Raw genomic sequence first — 22,823 nt, 5'->3', positions numbered from 1 at the left:
ACAGTTTAATTTTTCAAGTTTTTTGTTTAACATTTACTGATAAAATAGATCTAGTAAGGAGCTTAAAACTAACCTATGCCAAGTCATTTTAAATTTTGAGGAACAAATGTGAAAGGAGAGGTCTGATGCCTTCTTGAAAACCAATCAAATAATCTTATGCTAATCAGTTAAGAGTTTGATTTGCATTTGTAAAATCTGAAGCTGTTCTGTGTACTAAAGTTTATATAAAGTTTATTCAAGTCTTTAAGAGAGATGAGTGAGCTCTACTAAAGAACAAAAAGCAATTTAAGTGCCGTAATTTAAAAAAAAAAAAAGTCAAGTCTTTTACTTTCTGAAGTTAATGTGATCTTGCAACACTGTTACTTTGTTCCAATGGAAGTATGGCCTCCATTGATTTTCTCAGCTACTATTAGAAAGCCAAATAAAATTCAGTTTAGGTCTGTTTTTTATTACAACAGACTATTTTGACTTTTGAGAAAGAATTTAAGTGAGCTTTTTAAAAACACAAACAAAGGATGCTGTAAGAAGGAAATGTCTGGCTCCCCCTTTGGCCGGTTGTGAATTATCTAAAGTCAATGTGCTGCTGACACCTTCTTAAATGTACAGGCATGACATGAATTGCTCATCATAATGATATATCAATTTCAAATTCTAATTGTAACCATGTCAATGATACCATATAACAAGCAACCAAAATAGAAACTTCTCATCTGGACTCCATTTAATGGAATAAAAGACAGATGGGTCAAGTTTTAGTTTAGACTTGGGATCACACAAACTCTGATACAGAATAAAAGAGCAGTGAACTGTAAATCCCACATCCTAATCAAACATCTTCAGACCATCATGCTGAATGATCGTCAATGTGCTCTTTGTTTAGCCTGGAGTTAGTGTTTTATGTGGCATTAAAATATCTAGTTTGTTCACAGAGCTTCCAACACACCTGTTTTCATTATGACATGGGTTGTTCCTTCAGTAATTTGATTAGATAAAGTGCTCTGGGTTTTCCTGGCAAACTTCTGCACCAGTAACTGAAAGCAAATAAATATTGAATTAGAAAGTATTGATTTAATTGGAACATTAGACATCTCTGCCTTTGAATAGGAGTTTCCACATTACAAGATTAGCTTTCTAATACGGCTGAGAATTAAATATATGTCAATGGAAGTTGTAAATACAACAAACAGTGGAGAGGTACTTTGAAACAAATGGAGAAATGAAGTTAAACTGTTACTTCAAAAATGATGTTCATTTTGCTTTTAATAACAAAGTATTTGACTGGCTTACATAAACTCAAGTAAAGCAATACCCTACTATACAATAATTTAGATCAATCAGTAATTTATGAACCAAGTGAAATGGAAACATGTGCTGCAGTTATCTGAGGCATTAAGCCAATATTCAACTTCTGATGGCAACAAAACATTCAAAACCCAGATGATGTGAAAGCTCAGTGATATAACCATCCGTTTCAACCGACTTACAGAGAAGGGTTTTAACCAGCACGTTCATTGTTGTAGAAATCTAGAGTTTTCCAGTTACCTATTAAAACTAAATAAAATTAATAGTCATATATGCAGATCGGTTACTCCTCCAGCATCAGAACTGTTAACTATTGGTTGGTAAATAACTTTCTTTATTAGAAGCCACTATTTATCAATGAAGGCCACCAAAATTAGTATTTTTATATTGTATAAATATTGTAATTTAAGTTATTTCTCTCATGCTGCTTCATCGAGTAGTCTACATGATCTGGGGAAAGCCTTTTATAAGTTTAGCTCATTTCAACAAATCCAAATAGCACCAAAAGTTTCTCCCTCGCTAGTTAAAGCTAGGATATACTTAGCCATTAGTGATGTAATCCACAGCTTAAAAGATAGCTGTTGCCAGTGCAGCTAATAAACCCTTTGCTTTATTAGACCAAACTGGATTCTCTGCAATTACCAATACAATAGATCCAATGTCTGGGTAGCAGCTGCATGATAACTGACTAAATATACTGAAACATTTTAAGCAAGCGGTTTGCCTCAGATACACTAGTTGAATGCACTTTGTGTGACTGCAAGGAAAGCTTTGGCCATCAGATCTTTGAGTATCGAGTGCAAATTATGGGGAGGCTGCAGCTTACTGAGTCTCTTGTGAATACACCTTCCAAGACATTTAAACTCAGGAGGGAGATACTGTAGGTATAGCATGCCAAGTCATATCATCACCAATTTTGGGGCAGAGGTTGCACAGACAACTGAGATATGATTTTATGCTAGTGATGACTGGTTCGGAAAGTCAGTCCAATTGCTTACACTACAGTTGGAGAAGCACTGCTCTATGTAAGTTGGTTTTAAGTATATACCACAATATGAGCCTCTAAAACTTGCAAGGAGTCTACTCAAATGTATAAAAAATAAATAAATTATGTTATTTGAGGTGAGAGTTTCCCTTACTTTGGAACGACGAGCCTTCTTTTTGCCTGCTTATGTGGATGGCTTTCCAATCCATTTAGAAGCTCTGAACCGTACATAATTGCATCATTACATTCAAACCCCCATATTTATCACTACTAGCAAACAAGGCAGTATCTAATTTCAAATACTCTGGTATTATTAATGGGTAATTCATGTCAAATTAAGTTGTGTTGCATATAGGATCTCTTTAGGGAGAGGTTAAAATTTTATTTAGGATCACAGGCGTCATGGTATGTGTATATTAACAGGGGATTGACAAAGATAGTGAAATACACTTACAAGCTCACTCTGGTTCAGACCTGATGCCACAATTGACATTTGTCTTCTACAAGTCACAACTGGGCTTTTGGCATTTTCTTTTACAACTCCAGTGTGCAGAGCAGATGCAGAGGAAAATTCCTGCTTACATCCCTGAGTACTCTTCCCATTAACAACATTCCACGATACAGCTACACTATTCGTTGATTCTGCAGTTTGACAGTGGGTAAGTCTTTCAGAAAATTTCAAGGGAGAGCTGTTTGGAGTCCTCCTCTCATTCCCACACGGAACAGCTGCACTGTTTATCTTTGTTCCAAATTCCTGCTCAGCTGCATTTTCTGAAGGAAAGAGGAATCAGTCACTGAAACAGTCCCAGTCTTTAATTAAGGTTTCTCATTGCAGTCATGTTGGAGGAGGTTGCTCCATCTTTCAAATTTATAGGCTACAGTCATTTTCGCCGCTTAATTATTCACTATTTCACCTTTACCTCATTCATTATTTAAAATCACCAGGAATCATAATTTTTCCTGATCTAAAGCTAAGGTGCTCAAACACCTGTGAAACCTTTCAGGATACAATTAGCATTTCCTGGGAAAACTATACATTTGGGACTAAAACATTACAATTCATTATTATATCAGAGTATTATCCCCTCCCAAACTGCACCTTTTGATAGCATGGGATCCCACAAGGAATTATCAATGTTTCAATAGATTAAAAGTCTCTTGATTCACAAGAAAACACTATATAGTTAATTTAAACGCACGTTCTTTACGATTTCTCTCATTACAGATATATAAACCAGGCCAATGACTGGGGTATAAGTAGAAGCCAAAATGCATGTGTTGGGTTTGATCAGTCCCATGTGTTACCTGGTTCAATTCTATACTGATTACATTGTTTCACTGCCTCTTGTTCCAACAGCACTGCCACATCAACCCGCTGAAATGTTCCCTCCTGGGAGTGAGTTTTGGCTTTCCAAAGGCTCGGGCACCAGTGGCCTTGCTCCAGAGCTTCTTTTTTTAATAGATGGGATTTAGGATGGGAAAGGTGTAAAGCAGGCGACCTAGAACTAAAAAAAAAAAAAAAAAAAAAAGATAAACAATTTATCATCTCCTTAGCTATCAGAAACATTGGATAGCAACAGTGGCATTACGTGTTAGCAACAGAACTGGTATGAAGACACAAAAGCAGTACTATTGAATTTAAATTGACTAAAATATTTTCAAAACTGCATGTCGACATGTCAAACTGTCATGTAAATTTTCTCAAACTAACCCCAAAAGATAAATGCTAATAGCTTGCTGCTTAACAACATACCAGCTGTGTTTCACCACACTATCCAGCCTTGTGAAACAAACTTAATTTTGGTCTCTCCTCCATGCATCTACGTTCCAGAAATTTTGCTAGAACCTGGGTCTCCCTTAAAAAGAACAGAAATCTTTGCTGATTTCACAGGACCAATTTATTAGGGCTGTCGATTAATTGCAGTTAACTCACAAGATTAACTCAAAAAAAAAATTAATTGTGATTAATCGCCCTGTTAAACAATAGAATACCAATTTAAATTTATTAAATATTTTGGGATGTTTTTCTACATTTTCAAATATATTGTATTCTGTGTTGTAATAGAAATCAAAGTGTATAGTGCTCACTTTGTATTTTTATTACAAATATTTGTGCTGTAAAAATGATAAACAAAATAAATAGTATTTTTCAATTTTCCTCATACAAGTACTGTAGTGCAATCTCTATTGTGAAAGTGTATCTTAGAAATGTAGATTTTTGTTGTTGTTACATAACTGCATTCAAAAATAAAATAATGTAAAACTTTAGAGCCTATAAGTCCACTCAGTCCTACTTCAGGCAATCGCTCAGACAAACAAGTTTGTTTACATTTACAGGAGATACTGCTGCCTGCTTCTTATTTACAACGTTACCTGATGCATTAATTAAATTTGTGACTGAACTCCTTGGGGGAGAAATGTATGTCTCCTGTTCTGCCGCATTCTGCCATATTTCATGTTATAGCAGTCTCGGATGATGACCCAGCACGTTTGTTTTAAGAACACTTTTACAGCAGATTTGACAAAATGCAAAGAAGGTACCAATGTGAGATTTCTAAAAATAGCTACAGCACTCGACCCAAGGTTTAAGAATCCAAAATTGAATTTGAAGTGCCTTCCAAAATCTGAGAGGGAGGAAGTGTGGAGAATGCTTTCAGAAGTCTTAAAAGAGCAACACTCAAATGCAGAAACTACAGAACCCAAACCACCAAAAAAGAAAATCAACCTTCTGCTGGTGGCATCTGACTCAGATGATGAAAATGAACATGCGTCGGTCCGCTCTGCTTTGGACTGTTATCGAGCAGAACCTGTCATCAGCATGGATGCATGTCCTCTGGAATGGTAGTTGAAGCATGAAGGGACATATGAATCATTAGCACACCTGGCACGTAAATATCTTGCAACGCCGGCTACAACAGTGCAACGTGAACACCTGTTCTCACTTTCAGGTGACATTGTAAACAAGAAGCAGGCAGCATTATCTCCTGTAAATTGTAACCAAACTTGTTTATCTGAGCGATTGGTTGAAGTAGGACTGAGTGGACTTATAGGCTCTAAAGTTTTACACTGTTGTATTTTTGAGTGACTTTTTTGTACATAATTCTAAGTTTAACTTTCATGATAAAAGAGATTGCACTACAGTACTTGTAGTAAGTGAACTGAAAAATACTATTTATGTTGTTTTTTACAGTGCAAATATTTGTAATCAAAAACAAATATAAAGTGAGCACTGTACACTTTGTATTCTGTGATGTAATTGAAATCAATATATTTGAAAATGTAGAAAACATCCAAAAATATTTAAATAAATGGTATTCTTTATTGTTTAATAGCATGATTAATCTTTTTAATTGCGCGATTAATCACGGTTAATGTTTTTAATTGCTTGACAGCCCAATTTATCTTTCCTCCTCTACCTCCTCCAACCAATACCTCAAGTTCCTATTTAATCTCCCAGCTGTCTTTGACTGACACATGCAATGTTTGCTTACATTTAGGAAATACACAATCAACCACCGAACAGTAATTAAACAAGGGCGACTGAATAAATAAATATTTCAAACTATCTTCCTGCATTGAGTTACATAGAAGAGGTTTGTCTTCTCTATGCTTATATCTTATAGACAGAATATTTGCTAGTAATTTTAGTTTTAACATTTTAATTTTGGGCACACAGCATAGAAATTAGTGCTGGAAAAGACCTACTAACCATCTCCAAAGCCCAATGAAGACTTGCTCTCTACAATTTGTTTTCTAGTATTTTGTACAGTCCAAATTTAAAGGATATAGTTGATGGGGCTTTGTTATTCCAGTCTAGCAAATCTCACTGCTGGGACAAGTTTCCATGATATTTAGCCTGAAGTTTTCCCCTTTGCTCAATTTTGTTCTGTTACTTGTAATTAAGTTTCCTCAGATCAACCTTAACTATTCTTCTTCTTCCCTGACGTTTACGCCCTTCAATTATTTGTGCAGTGTTTGCCTGTCTTCATTTTAAAAACGGAAGCCAACCTCTTCCTTTTCTACTAACCAAAGGCACTAGCCATAAATAACTTCAGGGCACAACACAGTATGGATCATTTGTAAACTAATCACTCTTCTGTGGAATAGTTCATCTCTAGTTAAATCCCATCTCTATTGAAGTAAATTATTGACTTAAGAGGGGACAGGATTTTATCCCTATTGCTTGAACTGATAGATTGGAGGGCCTTGAAAAGAAACTTCCAGGTCCCACTGATCTCTACACGGCCAACACAAGAACAGCCCCTACTTCTCTATCCCAAATGAGGGAAAAACAAGTCTGCTCTAAACTCAGGTTTCCTGTATGCATGCGTGAAAAGGGTTAATCCTGCACCACTGAAATAGTTTGCATATCTGTTATTAAACAGAGATGACAGAACAAGCTACATGAAATCTAAATAAATAAAAAAAAACAGATTTTGACTAGAGATGGAATCACCAATCAAGGAAATACTAACAAAATGCAGTTCTTCTTCTTCTTCAAGGGGCTAATTGTTCATAGAAGACCATAAATGACAAACAAAAAGCATTTACCCTTCTTTTTCTAGCTCTTTATTCTTTGTGTTGGAATGATCACTTGGCATTACATGGAACCCATCAGCTGAAAGTCCCTTTGAACTGCTGATTTTGTGATTTTCCAGATTTACTTCTGAAATTAATGCTGTTCCTTCAAAAGAAAAACAATATTTACAAAAATCCAAGAGAAATAAAAACACTAGTGTTTTCAACCTTGTTCTTAAGGTAAGAATTCAATTATTTCTCCAAAGCAGCAACCTTAGGACAAATCAGATTTGTTTTAAAAGAGAAAGAATTCCTGATAAAAAAATAAATGCAAAATATCAAGTAAAGCAACAAGTATATGAAACTGTTATCACCAGGAGAATGACTGAAAAAGAACAATTTTCTCGGCTAAGGACATAAAGATACGTACGAACAATACATGGTTTGAGTGAACTGTAGTGCCAGTGGCACATTTACTGTCAATAATGGTGAAATGAGATTAGTTTTTATGTAATTTTCAGTATTCTGCAGAATTATAATGCAGCATTAACCATGAAAAAAAATGGAGCCATATTAATTTCTGACCCCTGCAAAAGAAAAAAAGTTACATCTTACAGACTCTAAAATCCCAATGTCCCCAAATCAAAATGTGTATAAAATACTACTCCAGTTGAAACATAGCAAACTTCATATATTCAATCATTTACAAAAACAAGGTGTCAACTGATGTATTAGGTGGAACTAATGATGAAATAGGGAAAAGTAGAAACATTAAGGCAGAATTCTGCTAATTTTATACACTTTTTATTTATAAAGCCTCGAAAATACATGAACGTATCTCTGTTCACCAGTAAGTATTTTAGAAAGGCAAATACTTAATGGCTGGGAGATGCTTGTAATTTTTAACAAACCATCAATAATTGTAATCAGTTTTAAGCTTTTATGAGAAAGCCTTGAAATCCATATTCTAGCATGACAATGTAAACAAGGTTTATATTAATTAAATTGTTTTAAGTCACTTTGTAGCCTGAAGGAAACTAATCATTGATTTCCCGACTTAATCCTCAAACACAGTATTTATAGTTATCTTATGATTTAGGCTTATTGGATCTAGAAATGTCACACACACACTCATTCAAAAGTTAGCTCCATCAGGAATAATGTATCTCTCCTACCGAATTAGGCCCACCAGTGTCAACACACTTTTCAGTTTCTCTACCTGTCAGCAGTCTGGACCTGTCCTGCATCATCTCCTACAGCCAACCAATACTGAAATCCACTCCATTCTGTTTTGCCAAAGGACAGACCTTCAGTGATAGAAGGTGGAAACCTGTTGGGAATTTAGCAGCTTTCACAGCCCCCATCCATCCAAGGGACAGAAGACACTCAGACTGGAATGAATGCCCACAAAACAAGCAGCATGGATCGGTATTGCTAAGCCATGAGGCCTACCCAATTTCTTTTTGAAAATATCTTAAGCAAGAATAATTGTATGAGAGAGTCAGGAACAGATAAGTATGTGTTTTGTAGCCTATATATTTCACCGTGTAAATCATATAAATACAAAAAAGCCACTACTATGTCCTGTGCATTTCACTGAATAATTGAGTTTAAGCAAAACTATATTAAGATTAAGCCAGCTCGACCCAACACCTCAGCTTCTGGGGGGGGGGAATAATCATGAGATTCTCAGCGAGTTGTTTGGAATAAAGGTTAAAAATAATTTTCATTGATGTTCTGTTACCTCTAGCTGGTCTCATCTGTCCCACTGTGAGTGTCCCTTCCACTCTGGAATGAGGCAGTTCACTGGCTGGGGGTGGAAATTCAAAGCCCTGGCTTCCATGCTCTTCCAGCACAGCCTCAAGCACGGCCATTTCCTGTTGAAGTTTTTTTAAGTTGTTTTGCATGGCATCCTTCTGCTGCAATAGAAGAAACTACATTGTGCTACCAGGAATCAGCTCAGTAAAAAATAATTTCTATTCAAATGCTTATGAATGGAACCACAGCAGAACAACTCTGATCCAAAATACTGAATCTAATTCATTTACATACTGGGTGCTTGGGAAATTACAGTGAGTTTTTATTGTAAAAACAAACCATGTCATGGCAGAAGAAAAAAAAATATTCACTTTGCAATCGTAAAACATTTTGGAATAGATTCCAAGTTATCACAGCCTCGCAGTAGGAGCAAATACAGGCGTTGGCTTCTACAGAATGATTTACACAGTTCAAATAATAGATTACTACTTTTTCCTTCCAGTCATCTTAACCTGTTGAATGCCCTAAGACAACATGTCTAACAAAGTGGCCCTTGCATGCCCATTGAATTGGTCCTAAAATTGCACATGCTATTTATTCAGCAGTGGAAAAGGTCCCTATTACATGAATTCCAAGCATACTGAGCCTAGTACATGAAGGGTTAATAGGCCACTTTATTTAGAAAGTGGTAGTACAGAGCCTCTAATTAAAATTTATGTTTGCTCTCTACTATGACTCGGAAACCCAACAGCTGTTTTCAAATAGGAAAAAATTGCATCCCTTCCCTTCTTAATGCTGTCTCGGATCCTTGAGAACTGCTGTGCTCTCTACTAAAAATATGCCGTTTACCTCTTACACCACACAGAATACATGGTTTCAAAGGATGCTTTTATAAACAAACAGTTTTCCAAGCTTGACAAAGGTGGTTTCTATAACAACAGTGGCTATTACATTGCCAGTTCCACCACTGCCACCACGTGGAACTTTCTGGTTATTGCATCACTGACGAAGCTAGAAATGAGAACAACTCTTTCATCAATAAGTCCAGCCCAAAGCTCTTAGGGCTTGTCTACACTGGGCTTTTCAGGGCATGTCTACACTAAAAAATTCAGTCGACATAACTTACTTCGGCATACAGCCGCTGCAGTAATTACATTGCTTGTGCATGTCTACTCTTGGCTCCTTGTGTTGGCGGTGCACATCCTCACCGGGAGAGCTTGTATCGATTATACTGTCAGTGTGGGGCACTGTGGGACGGCTTCTGAAAGCCAGTAACAGTTGATGAAAGAAAAGCAGTGTCTACACCAATACTGCACTGACCTAATTACATCGACTCTATGCCTCCATAGAGGTGGAGTTATTAAGTCGGCGTAGCTGGGTAGTTACATCACGGGAGTGAAATTTTAGTGGAGACACATAGTTAGGTTGATGAAAACTGCCTTGTGTCAATCTAACTCTATAGTGTAGACCAAGCCTCAGTCACCAATGAAGTAGCACCACTGCAAACCCACAGCATAGTTGTGCTACACCAGTACGAACCATGACTTGCAATAGTGCAGCACACACTGGTTTGAACATGGAAGGGTCACCCACACAACAGAAAGGTGAAATTTATTCTTCCTTGGATTCTCTGTTGAGACAGCCAACAGGGTGTGATAGGAGGCCAAGGGGGAGTTCTGTGGGGAGACCTGTCCACTAGAAACTGGACTGAGGTCAACCAGCCAGTACATATGACCCAAGGCACCCTTCCAACGTAGTCTGGTCTGGAATCAGTGACCAAGAAGGCAAAGACTTTGTGCTTCTAATTAATCACCATAGCAATCCAGTACCTCTTTCCCCACAGACAACTGGAATCAGATAATACAGTTAACCAGGGTTATAATTTTAAAAGTCTTTTTACCATAAATCCAATATCAATTCCTACCAATGCAAACCTTTGGTGTAGGAAGCACAAGTTTCCAGCACTAATCGAATACAGAAAGGAAGTTACAGACACAACCCACAATTAAGCATCAAAATCTTAATGCTATATGGTGAATAACCTGTAGCAGAATGTGTTGCTAATGCATAAGGCAAAATCTGTCAAATATCAGCATTAAAGCAGCTCTGCAGTTCTGGATAGCTTAGTACCTGAAACTAACAGCACCTTTTCTGTAGACCTGTGGCATCCAGTGATGGTAGCTCCATAATTTTCACATTAAAAAAAAGGTAATAATTGGAGATATACCAATCTCCTAGAACTGGAAGGGACCTTGAAAGGTCATTGAGTCCAGCCCCCTGCCTTCACTAGCAGGACCAATTTTTGCCCCAGATCCCTAAGTGGCCCCCTTGAGGACTGAACTCACAACCCTGGGTTTAGTAGGCCACCCTATCCAACCATATCTGGAAAGTGCATTAAGCAGTTAGAGAGCTCAGTGCATGAACTTTCATACCTGCGTGGTAAGGATCTCACACTGGGAGGACAGCCCAGAAGAATCTCCTGGGTGACTGGCTTCACTGTCATATCCGGATGCTTCACCTTGAAAAACAGACACTATGATTCATATATTAAAAAGTACTGTTAACAACAACAACGTCTCTCACTCACCACGGGGCCCATCACTGCATGTTCACAATGAAGAGATTAAGGGTGATGTTTTCAAAAGCACCTAAATTACTTAGGAACAAAAGTCCCATATTCAGAAGTGACGTAGGTTCCTAAGGGAGTGATCTTCTAAAGCATCAAAGTAACAAGAGCACAAGTCCCTTCCAATGGGACTGGTGCTCTTAAGTCCCTTGGGCACTTCTGAAAAATATTTATTTCTATTACTGTAGCACGTGGGAGTCCTAGTTATGCCCATCCTGAGTCTCACTTAATATCAATGGAACTTAAGAGCTTTTGAAAATTTTACCTTAGGTCGGTATCCTAAGAATAGCTTATGCAAGCATCTTTAGAAAAAAAAAGTATAATTATCCTGTGAATTTAAAACTTCTCTTAGAGTAGTAAGTAATGTAGAGCTGAACAGCAAGAGATATCAATTTCCATTTCAATGGATTTTTTTTTGGGAAAACCACCTTAGAACTAACAGTGAAGTTTTGTCAGCAGATCCAGGAATCAAATTCTTATATGAAATTCAACCCTTTAGTCAACAGGTGCTGGGGCCAAATTAATTCCAGGCTCTATTTTAGTCATTTCCTCTCTGCTCTAAGAATTACTACGAGAATTTAACTTAAAAGGAAACAAAAATGAACAAAAATGCAGAAAAGTAAATAATTTATTTATGCTTCTGATTTGATTGCATGTTACTTAGATAGTAAGCTTTTGGGGCATGGACCATCTTTTTGTTCTGTGTTTGTACTGCACCTGACCCAATGGGACTCCTAAGTATTCAGTAATACAAATAATAAATTGGAGCAAGGATATCTTCCTTTGTACCTAAATTTGGTGGCACATTCTGGTCTCGTTGGTGTCCACCTTCCAAATCAGTTTTTCTTCCTGTCAGCTCTTCATTACCATTTGGACTAGCTTCTCTGCTTACATTCAAACTGCTCATTTCTTTGGAACAAGGAGCTAATGTTATGGGCTTCTTCAACTCTTGTGGTCTATTGGTTGAATCTTCGGATATGTTGGACTGGGAAGAAAATAAGTTAACTGAGCATTCTGACTCTTGGCTTGGAGAAACACACGTATCTCTCAAGATGACTCCAGGCGTTTTCTGTACAGCTTTATTATTGCCACTGCTACTGTTCAGCAATGCTAGAATCTCTGCCAGGGATGAAGACTCTACCGTAGACATGATCTGTTCTGTAGGCTGCAATGGTGTGCTTGCTGATTTGCCAAATATTAATGCCTGAAAGCACGGTAGTTCTTCATCTTCACTAGAATCCTCCTCAGAGGACTGCAATTTCCAGGCCGGTCTTCTGGGTTCCCGAACAAAGTTTTGAGACCTAGACTTAGAACTACTGCTGCCACTGTCCAGTTCTCTTAATGAGGTATCCTGACCCTTTTTAACAAATACAGCAGAAATTTCTTTCCTATCTATTTCACAAATGCTTATGTTCTCTTTAATGTCACCAGCAGAGCACAATAAGCCATCAGGGGTCTCTGACAGCAATGGAAAACCACTAGTATCTTCAGTGGGTTGTTCCAGAGCCTCCTCTGAAATTAAGCACTCAGGCACACCTACACTGGCAATTTGGGATACTTGTTCTTTATCACTCTTTACTTGTTTGTACTCCCCTTCATAACCGTTCTTTTCAATTACTTTGCAGCTAAATTCAGCAGGGCTTTGTTGACAAACTACAGGATATACCAGGACTGGCTTAGGCTGTAAATTTAATACCGGCCCTTTGTTTTCAGCTTTTTCAGCTTTTACTCCTTGATTGCTTTCTGTTTCATTCATTGTGCTTAAATCAGTTATTTGGAAAATTTGCTCTTCTATATTACTCCGGTCACCTAGGCTTCCATTACTTTTGTTTAGGTTCTGACTTAATTGACTTTCTACCACCATTTCAGGTGAAATTCTCTTTTCCTTTGGTTGTCTTCGTTTTTGCAGTCTGCCCCTACTCTTAATCTTGGCTGTGGCTGCTCTTGGTGGTGAGAATAACTGCACTTGATCTGGAAGTTGTGAAATAGTCTCGCCATCATCACTAACGTGTCCATATTCAGTGTCCCTGGAAAAGTGAGTTCCTGGCCTATGCCCAGAAATACCTTTACCAGAGTCAGATGTTTTAGGCTCTTCTCTCTCACAAACCTCATCCAGACCCACTGTTTTTTTAACATACGTAGGTTCATTTTTTAAGTCTCTATTGTTATGCCTATATTCTACACAGCTAGCACTTGATTTCCTTAGAGTTTCAGAAGCAGTGCTTTCTGTCACTGATTCCTTCACTGGACTAGGATGAAGGGTAAATGATAGTCTTTTTGAATGTCTGAACATATTTCGGAGGTACTGTGTATCTAGCTCACTGTCTTCAGTTTCTGTGTTCAATTCTGAAATGATTTTAGCTTCAGGTGACTTTGGGTTTCTGAACCTTTCCAAGTCATTTTCTGTGCAATGTCTATTGGTCTTGGGTGAACCTGCACACGACTCTTTCTTCTGGGGCTCAATTGTAGCACACTGATTATTCTCAGACAAATTCTGCACTGGCCAGGCAGCTTGATCCACATTTGTGGAATGAGGCTGCGGGAGTGACTGGCTGCCTTGATTTTCACAAACTTGAGAATCTGTATCAGGCACAACAGAACAAGCATTTAAATCCTCCACTGATATTTTGGCATAGAAGAGGCCCTTTCCAGTTTGCATACCGTCAGAACAATCTTCATGATTAGGGTGTGTTTTATCTGCTTGCAAGTCATTGCCCTTCAGATCAGTGTCTGACAGAGGTATGCTGTGGTTCAGTACATCCTGCTGCTCATCAGGGTCTTTGCATTCAGGAACATGGACCAACACATTCCTCTGTAACCCAGAGGAGGAATCTTTGCTTTCACTGGCATGCTTTCTTGCTCTCTCATTTGGCTCACCTCTTCTCCTGGTTTCTTTTGTAATTTTTTCAGTCAGTAACTGAAGCCTCCTGCTGCATCTGACTCGTTTTTTTTCTGAATCAACTTTTCTTGGCTCTTCACTGCTTGGGTAACTATCAATCTGCATCTCAGTCTGATCAGGGCAACTTGAGTTTCTATGCACTATCAGCTGCAGAGAACACACGGGCCTACCCGAATGTCTGCTTCTTTTTGTTTGTGAGCTTCTCATTTTTTTAGTACTCTTTCGGTCACAGGTATTCTGTGCTGGCTCTCTATCAGTGCTGTTGCAAGTTACTTTCTCAGTATCATTTTTCAATATGAATTTCCCCTCTTGGAGGGGAAGTTCTGCTGGTATATTGTCCCCATTTTTCACACCCATGGGACTCCCATTAACAACAGTGGAACCTTCACCACCATTTTTCCTTCCAGTATTTCTACCAACAAGGCACTGATTAACACCCTCAGAGTGCTTCTTTAGATCCTTTTCGTCTCTCTTCTTGATGAAGTCCACAGGTTGCAGATCAGAGGCAGTCTTTCTTTTCCGTTTTAATTTACTTGTTGCGGAATTACTTGAGGGTTTCACATCAGTAGTAACATCTTCCATTTTTGGACTCCGTGGCATCTCTCTCGTGTGGACTAGGGAGTTTGACTTCCTCTCTCTTTTATAAGTTTTCCCAAATATTTTATCTTCAATATTATGCACAATTGATTTTGACAAACTCCTATCATTTTCACATCCCATCACAACTTCCGTGCAGTTTACCATCAGGTCAGTCTTCTCTGAAATACAGGACTCTCTATCTGATAAATATGAATCTCCATCTTCTGTGTCAGCTGCCCCAGCAGGAGCATCCTGGGAGGAACTAGAAGACAGCATCTCATTGCTTTTAGAAAACCACTCGTTGACCTTTTGAATGCTTCTCTTCAGTCTTTTCCCAGAAACTTGACTCAAAGGATTGCTGTGAAGAGTCTTAGGTTGCAACAGACTTTCCAAAGCAGGTTCCCTTTCATGCAGGGAGTTACTCTCAGGTTGACATGTTTCTACAGCTTCAGTATGCTGGACACCATTACCTGTCTTCTTGCTTTTATCTAATTGGTTTTCTGAGCTGTGTGCTAAACCAGACTCTTTGTTTTTACTACTGAATGGAGTTTCCCCAGCATGCATTTCTTCTGCACTGTGGAATAAACTTGTGTCCTCATTCAGTAAAGAGCTGGCGTTGGCTGTTCTGTCACACTGCTCTGCCTGTGAGTTTGAAGCAGAAATGCCCTGGCTTTCCTTTAAATGACCCTCAGCCACATTCACTTGAGCAGCCTCTAAATCTTCTATGCCGTTCCAAGTGCCTTTGCTGTCTTCCTCTGAGACACCACATTCACCTGAAAATACATAAGACTTACAAGCTGTTAAGCACCTCAGGGTTTGTATACACAGGAATAATGAAGTGCTTAACTGCCAATATTTTGTTTGCAAATACGCAGAATTTTAAATTTTATTCATAAAAACTAGTTATAGCTTAAAAAACCTACCTACATGCACACTCAGATACAACTATCAGACTCACTAGATATCTTGTTTAATTATTCCAGACCTAACTCATCTCTCATTTTTCCCAGGATACTTAATTTCAGAGTTTTTGTTACTTCCTCTACACTGTCCTATTCCCTGATCTTCAAAGGCTAATTAACACCAAGTCATTCTTCATTTTTCTGCATTTTGAGGTGGGCACATTATTCCATTTAAACTACAATGAGTCTTTCAATTGCCAATCCTTCAAAACATTTTTAGAAATATTATGACAACCAGTATGAGTAGGTTACAAAAGCAGACTTTGTTTGAATACCTGGAACTAACAGAAAGTTCACCAGCAAAAGAAAGACAGAACTGCTTGTTAGTAGTTTGATTATACAGGCATGAAAGAGCCTCACTAACCCCTGCAGCTCCTGAAATTTCTCTGGATTGAATTAAGTTCAAGGTCTCTGTCCTTATCTTCAAGGTGCTATTTGGCCTGAGCACAGGACACCTAAAACATGACTAAAGCCCCAGGATGAGGATTCTGGTCGACTACCCTGCTGCCCTGGTAAAATGGAATTTTTCCCATAAGGGTAATGCTCATCTGTGCAAGAGTCAGAGGCTTCTCTGAGACTGTGGAATGAACTCCCACAGGAACTAAGGACCATCACAAACCTCACCACTTTGCACTTTTTCAACTTGTCTTCTTTAATTTAAAAACAAAAACAAAACCCTACCAATACAGTTCGCTGCACACACTATTCTCCATATGCGGAGAGGATGGGAGAAACACTGAACCACATGTGACATATGTTCACAGTGATGCTTAATGCACTACTGGAAGGTACTCAGATACTACTGTGATGAGGGTGATATAGGAACCCATGCAGAGAAGAATTTGTTTTGCACTTTAAACAAGTTCATTTTTCTGTTTCCATGCACACAGACAGTTAAATATCTGCTAATAAGTCTGATAAGACAGACAACCAAATGCCTAACATTTTTGTGTGTCTAATCTGTAAACAGCTAGCCTCATAACTACACACACTCTAGCCAAAGTCATTAACAAAAATGAATTCAGTACAGTACTGAGCGTGCACATTACCTAAACATGGAAATGAAAGTTTTAATTTATAGGAAGCCAAAATTAGTACTCTAAGTACATATGGAGAGGAAGGAAGTTTGAAATATCTGGCACAAAAATATCACACATACCTAAGATATCTGACGAGAGTATTTCTCCTGCATCTGACTTGATAGGCCATATGTTGTATGGACTTTCACTTTCCTTCTGAGCATACTTTAGTTCTTCCTCACACTCTCCTTTTTGAGGTGGTGTCTGAAATAATTCTTTGTCTCCCATTCTGTTCGGAAGGATTGTGAAAAAGAAAATCCATGTAGTCACAAGTGCAATAATGCTTTGACATAATCAGAAAATACTATTTTATACCCAATAGCAAACAAAGATTATTTACTAGATAATCATCATTATTATTATTATTATTTCTGCTCCTCTGAAGACATCGTATTGCAGGATTCATTCTCATTCAACCCAGCTCCTCCCCTCAGAGTGTGGGTAACTGTTTCTGAAGTCTTTTTCCCCCTTGCACCTGATTTTTCCACTCTCTCGTATAGATAGAGAGAGAGAACGAACTGTTGTGGTTATGATGGTGCTGTACCAAATCCTTTGGAATATACAGTACCTGATGTTTGCACCATGGAAAAGAATGATCTGAACCTTCATAAATGAATCATCAGAATAGAAACCTAGAACATGAAGACTGTGTACGAAGGGAAGCTTGCCATTGTGACCAAAGAATTGAAAAAAGATGTAAGATAGAAATATGTGAAATCTCAGCGTTGCAGTGGAATGGCAGGGGACATTTCACGATGATGGATGGGTATGCCATGTACTACGCAGGCTCTGTGAAAGTGAGAGGAAAAAGTGGTTACATTTATCTTATCCAAGGAGACATCCAAGCATGTATTTGGACATAATCTAGTCAGCAACAGAATAATCAGAATTTGCCTTTGAGATAAGCCAGTTAACATTGATCATATATGTTCCTACGACAGCAGCTGATGACAATGCAGCTGATGAGTTATATGATTGGTTTGAAAAGATACCCATTGAAACACCAAGTAAAGACATCATCCTGGTAACTGGAGACATGAATGAGAAAGTTGGCGCTATAAGCTCTTAAAGAAGTAATGGGAAACAATGATCTGGGTTTACAAAATGAGAGAGGAAGGTGTTTAGTTGAATTCTGCTGTTTAATCATCTAGTCATTACAATTATCATCTTCACCCAACATCCTAGACGTTTATAGACATGGAGGTCACCTGACAGTGACAACGATCCAAATCACCTGTGTAATGATACAGGGACATTGGAGATCAAGCATCCAATGGGCGAAGATTTTCCTGAGTGCAGATTGAGTCTCAGACCATCAACTGTTTGCCTCAAACAGAAAATTAAAACTTAAGATAACATGTTTGGCAGGTCCACTACATCTGGACCTGTCCAAAAATCAATGAAAACTACATGACTTCTGTAAAGAATGCATCTGAGTCATTGTCACAGGTGAAAGAGGAGAACAACCTGAATAAACTCTGGGATAAAATGAAAAACTAGCATGCTCAAAGCCTCCAAACAACACATTCTGAAAAGCCAGCATCAGATGACACTACAGTTAATGGAGAAGTTGTTTGAGCTGGCAAAAACACAATCCAGAGTGAAAGAGGTGTGGAGACTGAAGAATGCAGGAGAAAATACAAGGACCTGAGCAGATGGATTCAAAGGCAGACTAGACGAGACTGACAGATGCTGCGACTGAAGGACAGGAGTTATAGCACTCGATAATTGCCCTGTTCTTTTCGTTCTCCTTGAAACATCCGGCATTGGTCACTGTCGGAAGACAGGACACTGGGATAGATGAACCATTGGTCTGACCCAGTACGGTCATTCTTATGTTCTTATGACAAGAATAAAACACAATAGGGCAAAATGCAAGGAACTTGAGAATTATAAAGGCAGTAATATTAAAAAAGCTATTCTCCCAGTGGTCAGTCTCCTTACTAAAAAGTTTTCCCCACGACCAACCATAATAAAAGATTACGATGACAGAGTTCTTACTGAAGATGATAATATCAAATGCAAGGGGAGCAATTACTCTACCAATCTATCTGCTTCATCAGAACCACTAACTATACATGACAGCAGAGAAGAGAATACAGAGCTGAAGCCATAAATCCTGAGGGGAAGTGGGGTGTTATATTATGAAAATTAAGCCTAGGAAAGCACCATGGGTGGATAACATACCAGCAGAATTGCTAAATGCGAATGGTGTCCACAATATTGACCTCAAGTGGAAAATCTGCAATGATGTATGGATGACTAAAACAACTGGACAAAGGGAATCTTTCTGCCCTTGCTAAAGAACAGGGATATAACCGAATGCAGTAACTATTGTACCATCTCCCTGATATCGCACATGAGCAAAGTGCAGCTCTACATAATTCAGGATACCATGAAGTACGATAGGAGCAGAACTACCACTACAACTATGTGATTTCAGAGAGGAATGAGACACAGGGGATCAAATTTGCAAATATCCATATCACTGAAAAACCCAAGGAGTATAAACACCCATTGATCACGTGATGACATCTGACATAACCATCATTGGAGGATATAGGCAGACACGGGGACTCCAAAGCATCTAATTAAACTCATTGCAAGTCTCTTCTGTCAACAACAGGCCATGGTGTGAAAAGCAGCGATTGGTTTTCCATTGAGCAGAGTGTGAGACCACGGTGCATTTTTCCCTCGAGTCTTTTCCACGTGTTCACAACATTTATTAAAATTCAAGCTCTGGAAAGTTTTGAAAAAGTGGAAGGAGCTGAGGTTCCACTGGTGGACACTTCTTAACTGATCTCAGATATGCTGATGATATAACACTTTTTGCTGCAACCACGGACACAATGCAATGAATAAGGAAGCCTGTAAAAACATGTAATCAGGAATATGGACTATTCCTGAATGTGGCAAAAATGAAATGCATGTATGTTGCCATGATCAACAACAACATGATACAAGTGAACATTACGATTAATGGTCAAGCTGTAGAGGCAACAGATGAATTTAATTATCTGGGATCATATACATACCAACCAAGGAGGCTACTCTGAAGAAGTTGGAAGACTAGGAATGGCTTCCCTTTTGAAAGTGTGGAAAAACAATGGAATCTGGAAATGTATGAAGGTTCAACTGGTGAAAAGCGTAATATTTTCCATAGTGATTTATGGATGTGAATCCTGGGACACTAATTTTAGCTGTCAAGGGAGTGCAGAATGTGGGTAGAAACTGGATTTAACTGTAAACGTCTTCAGACACGTTTTGTGAATGTTTACCACAGCATTGTCGTCATCTATTTGGAAAGTCCATCAAAGATGCCTAGTGCCGCTAAATGCTATAGGTTCCTCTTGACAGCACTGCAGCACATCTGATTCTCTAAGACCCAACAAGGAGTAGTTAAATGAGATAAACTAGAAAATACCAACCACATTCCAAGTATTGTTCTCTTTTACTTACCCACCACCACCTGCTTTTTTAAAAAGATCGTCAGAAGAATCAGATCCTGAAAAAAACCCCAAATCAGCTGTTAGAACTCCGGCTGAAAAGACCCAAAAAGCAAACCAGGATGTGTCATTGTTTCAATGTGCTATATTCACAGAAGCACTTATACCCTGGTCTTTTTCACAGTTAAGTTCTTTCAGCTTGTACTATGTGAACTCCATCTTGATCATGCCAGCAATTTATGCTGGGTGTAATTTCTCTGTGCAGATACATTGTTGCCCCCAGCACAAAACAATGTACTAAAGCTTTTTATACAGAGCCAGTTAGTGAAAGAAAAGTTCTGATTTGAGTTTCTAATTTTTTACCCAATACAGAAGGCACTGGCTAGTGTCTAAACATGAGACTGGAAGTCGGGAGCTCTGGCTATATTCTAATCCCAGCTCAGGCTTCTGTGGCTCAGTTTATCTCCTTTTTATAAGTGGAGAATTCTGCACTCCCAAGGAAGGTGCAAGTCTAAATTAATTAGGAACACAGGAACTGTCATATGGAATCAGACCTGAAGTCCACCTATCTTGTTTCTGACAGCGGACAGCGCCAGCTGCTTTAGAGGAAGGTGTCAAAACCCCACAGTAGGCAGATGTGGGATAGTCTGCCCCGAACATTAGGTCTCATCCTGATCTCTAGCAGTTAGAGATTGGCCTAAGCCTTGAAGCATAAGGTTTAATTACCATCATTATTTTTAACAAGTCTGGATATTCTTGATATACATATAACTATCCAATCCTTTTTTAATCTTGTTAAGTTCTTGGCCTCACAGACTGCCTGTGGCAGTGAGTTTCAGATTTTAATTACACATTGTTTGAAAAAGTATTTAGTCAGTTTTGAATTTCCCACCCAATACAATTAAAATGTCCCCTTGTTCTTGTGTATGAAACAGAGAGAACTGCTTGTAAAACACTTTGCTATTCACAGGCAGAAGGTGCTATACAAGCATTATTATGCTTCTCATTAGTACATTTACACACAGGGGTTCTTACCAAATTCGATGTACACTGCTTTACCAGATGCACATTTCTGCCTTTTGTTTCTGAGGGAACTCCTCCTGACCATGTTGTCTGCAGCCTGGGCACCAGCATTAGCTTCCTGCCAATAAAAGAGTACAGAGGAAGTGGTTACTTCAAAAAACAAAAGTAAGCCTGTCAGGCTGAATTATATAATCTGTAGGACCATCAGATACAAACATTCTACCTTATGCTCCATAAGGTAGAATGTTTGTATCTGGAGACTCGGTACAGAACTTTAACGTGCAGTTCATGAGAGTGGCTTTGACCTGACTTATTTGAGAGGTATTCTGCAATTAATAAACATTCTTCTGTTGTAAAAGCAGAAATGTAATTTTTAGTCATTTAACATTTCAAAGCATTTGTTACAGTTCTGCCACATTTAGCATAGGATTATATTCAATATTTGGCAGATCAGACAAGTGTCCTAATGGGTCCTGGGAACGAGCTTAGGCTCAAAAAAAAAAAAATTACCACTCATTTGGGAAATCTCTTTTTGATTATAAATAGCCAAGAATATTTTCTTCAAATTCACCACTTTACTACCAAAAAATTAAACAGTGGCCAGTGTTTAGGTAGACTGTAAACTAAACAACCTTTTTTTTTTTTTTTTTTTTTTTTTTTAAAGCTCTGCTTTAAAAATCAATTCTTTCCCCAACATCACCAGTTGCACAGGAGTAGAAAAACCATCCAACAGAAGCTCATGCTACTGTCAGCTCTCACAGGAGATGCCTTTCCACTTGCTTCAGTGTAACATTTGGAAAGTTTTTATTTTTCAAGGTTATTACGGGCTATTACAATGTCAAGTAATTTTCTTTTATAGTTTTTTTTTTTTTAAAGTCTGCAATGGCCTTTTAATAGTTATTCAATTAGGATTCACCATTATACATTAGTAGAAAAAACCTCATACCAGTAATTTCAGCAACAATTAATATATATTACAACCTTGCATAATAAAAAGTAATGAAGCCCTTTTATTCAAGCAACATCTTTAAGGAGTTATTTCAGTCAAATAGTCATTTAAAAAACAACACAACATAAGGATTTTGGCTCATTTAAATTAATTCAGAGTTGCATTCCTAAATCACTAGCCATCAGATGATAGTCCAGATTAAAAATAAATAGAAGAGAAAAATTACCAAGGTTGGATTTTCTTGTTCTTGAATTCTTTTTTGTCTGTTTCTGTAGCCTTTACTTTGGATAATGGAATCTTCCTTCCACAGGAGCTCAGTAGAACTGGTTTCTACAGGTTTTTTAGAAAAATCCTGACTGTTTAAAACTGAGAAACGATAGAAGAAAATTAGGAAACAAACTTTCTTCCACCATAACTGTTAAATAACCATGAACTGGACACTAATACATCATGTGCAACAGTAACAGAAGTCCTGTACAGATGCTCCCCGGATTGCGCAAACACGACTTACGGAAATCCAGAGTTACGGAAAAAGTTCCGTAAACACCTTTTTTTTTTGGCGCGTAATTGTCGAAGGTACGTTCCCGACTTACGCAAAACTCGATTTACGCAAGGCCTTCCAGAATAGAACGCCTTGCTTAAGTCGGAAAGCTTCTGTATGTACAATTGTATCTTGTACATAATGCTCCAAGCCCCA

At 38.2% G+C, this 22,823-nt stretch overlaps 1 protein-coding gene across 3 annotated transcripts in view; it reads right to left on the bottom strand.

Moving 5' to 3' along the window:
- BRCA1 (BRCA1 DNA repair associated) overlaps positions 1-22,823 on the bottom strand; it is a 46,477-nt gene that overhangs the window by 12,183 nt on the left and 11,471 nt on the right. For 2 of the 3 annotated variants that reach the window (XM_044999828.1, XM_044999827.1), the window contains exons 6-16: positions 22,353-22,492; positions 21,190-21,295; positions 20,168-20,213; positions 16,789-16,937; positions 11,979-15,440; positions 10,996-11,081; positions 8,550-8,724; positions 6,839-6,971; positions 3,593-3,792; positions 2,742-3,058; positions 944-1,031 (exon numbers count right to left, since the gene is read on the bottom strand). In XM_044999828.1, the coding sequence (XP_044855763.1) occupies positions 944-1,031; positions 2,742-3,058; positions 3,593-3,792; positions 6,839-6,971; positions 8,550-8,724; positions 10,996-11,081; positions 11,979-15,440; positions 16,789-16,937; positions 20,168-20,213; positions 21,190-21,295; positions 22,353-22,492 (4,902 nt within the window). The remainder of the gene's footprint in view (positions 1-943; positions 1,032-2,741; positions 3,059-3,592; positions 3,793-6,838; positions 6,972-8,549; positions 8,725-10,995; positions 11,082-11,978; positions 15,441-16,788; positions 16,938-20,167; positions 20,214-21,189; positions 21,296-22,352; positions 22,493-22,823) is intronic. The other variant, XM_044999829.1, reaches the window with a different exon arrangement.

The sequence above is a fragment of the Mauremys mutica genome, chromosome 25, assembly GCF_020497125.1.
Source record: "Mauremys mutica isolate MM-2020 ecotype Southern chromosome 25, ASM2049712v1, whole genome shotgun sequence".
NCBI lineage: Eukaryota > Metazoa > Chordata > Testudines > Geoemydidae > Mauremys > Mauremys mutica.
The sequence above is the reverse complement of the archived record's forward strand: the minus strand, read 5'-3'. Positions and strand labels throughout refer to the sequence as shown.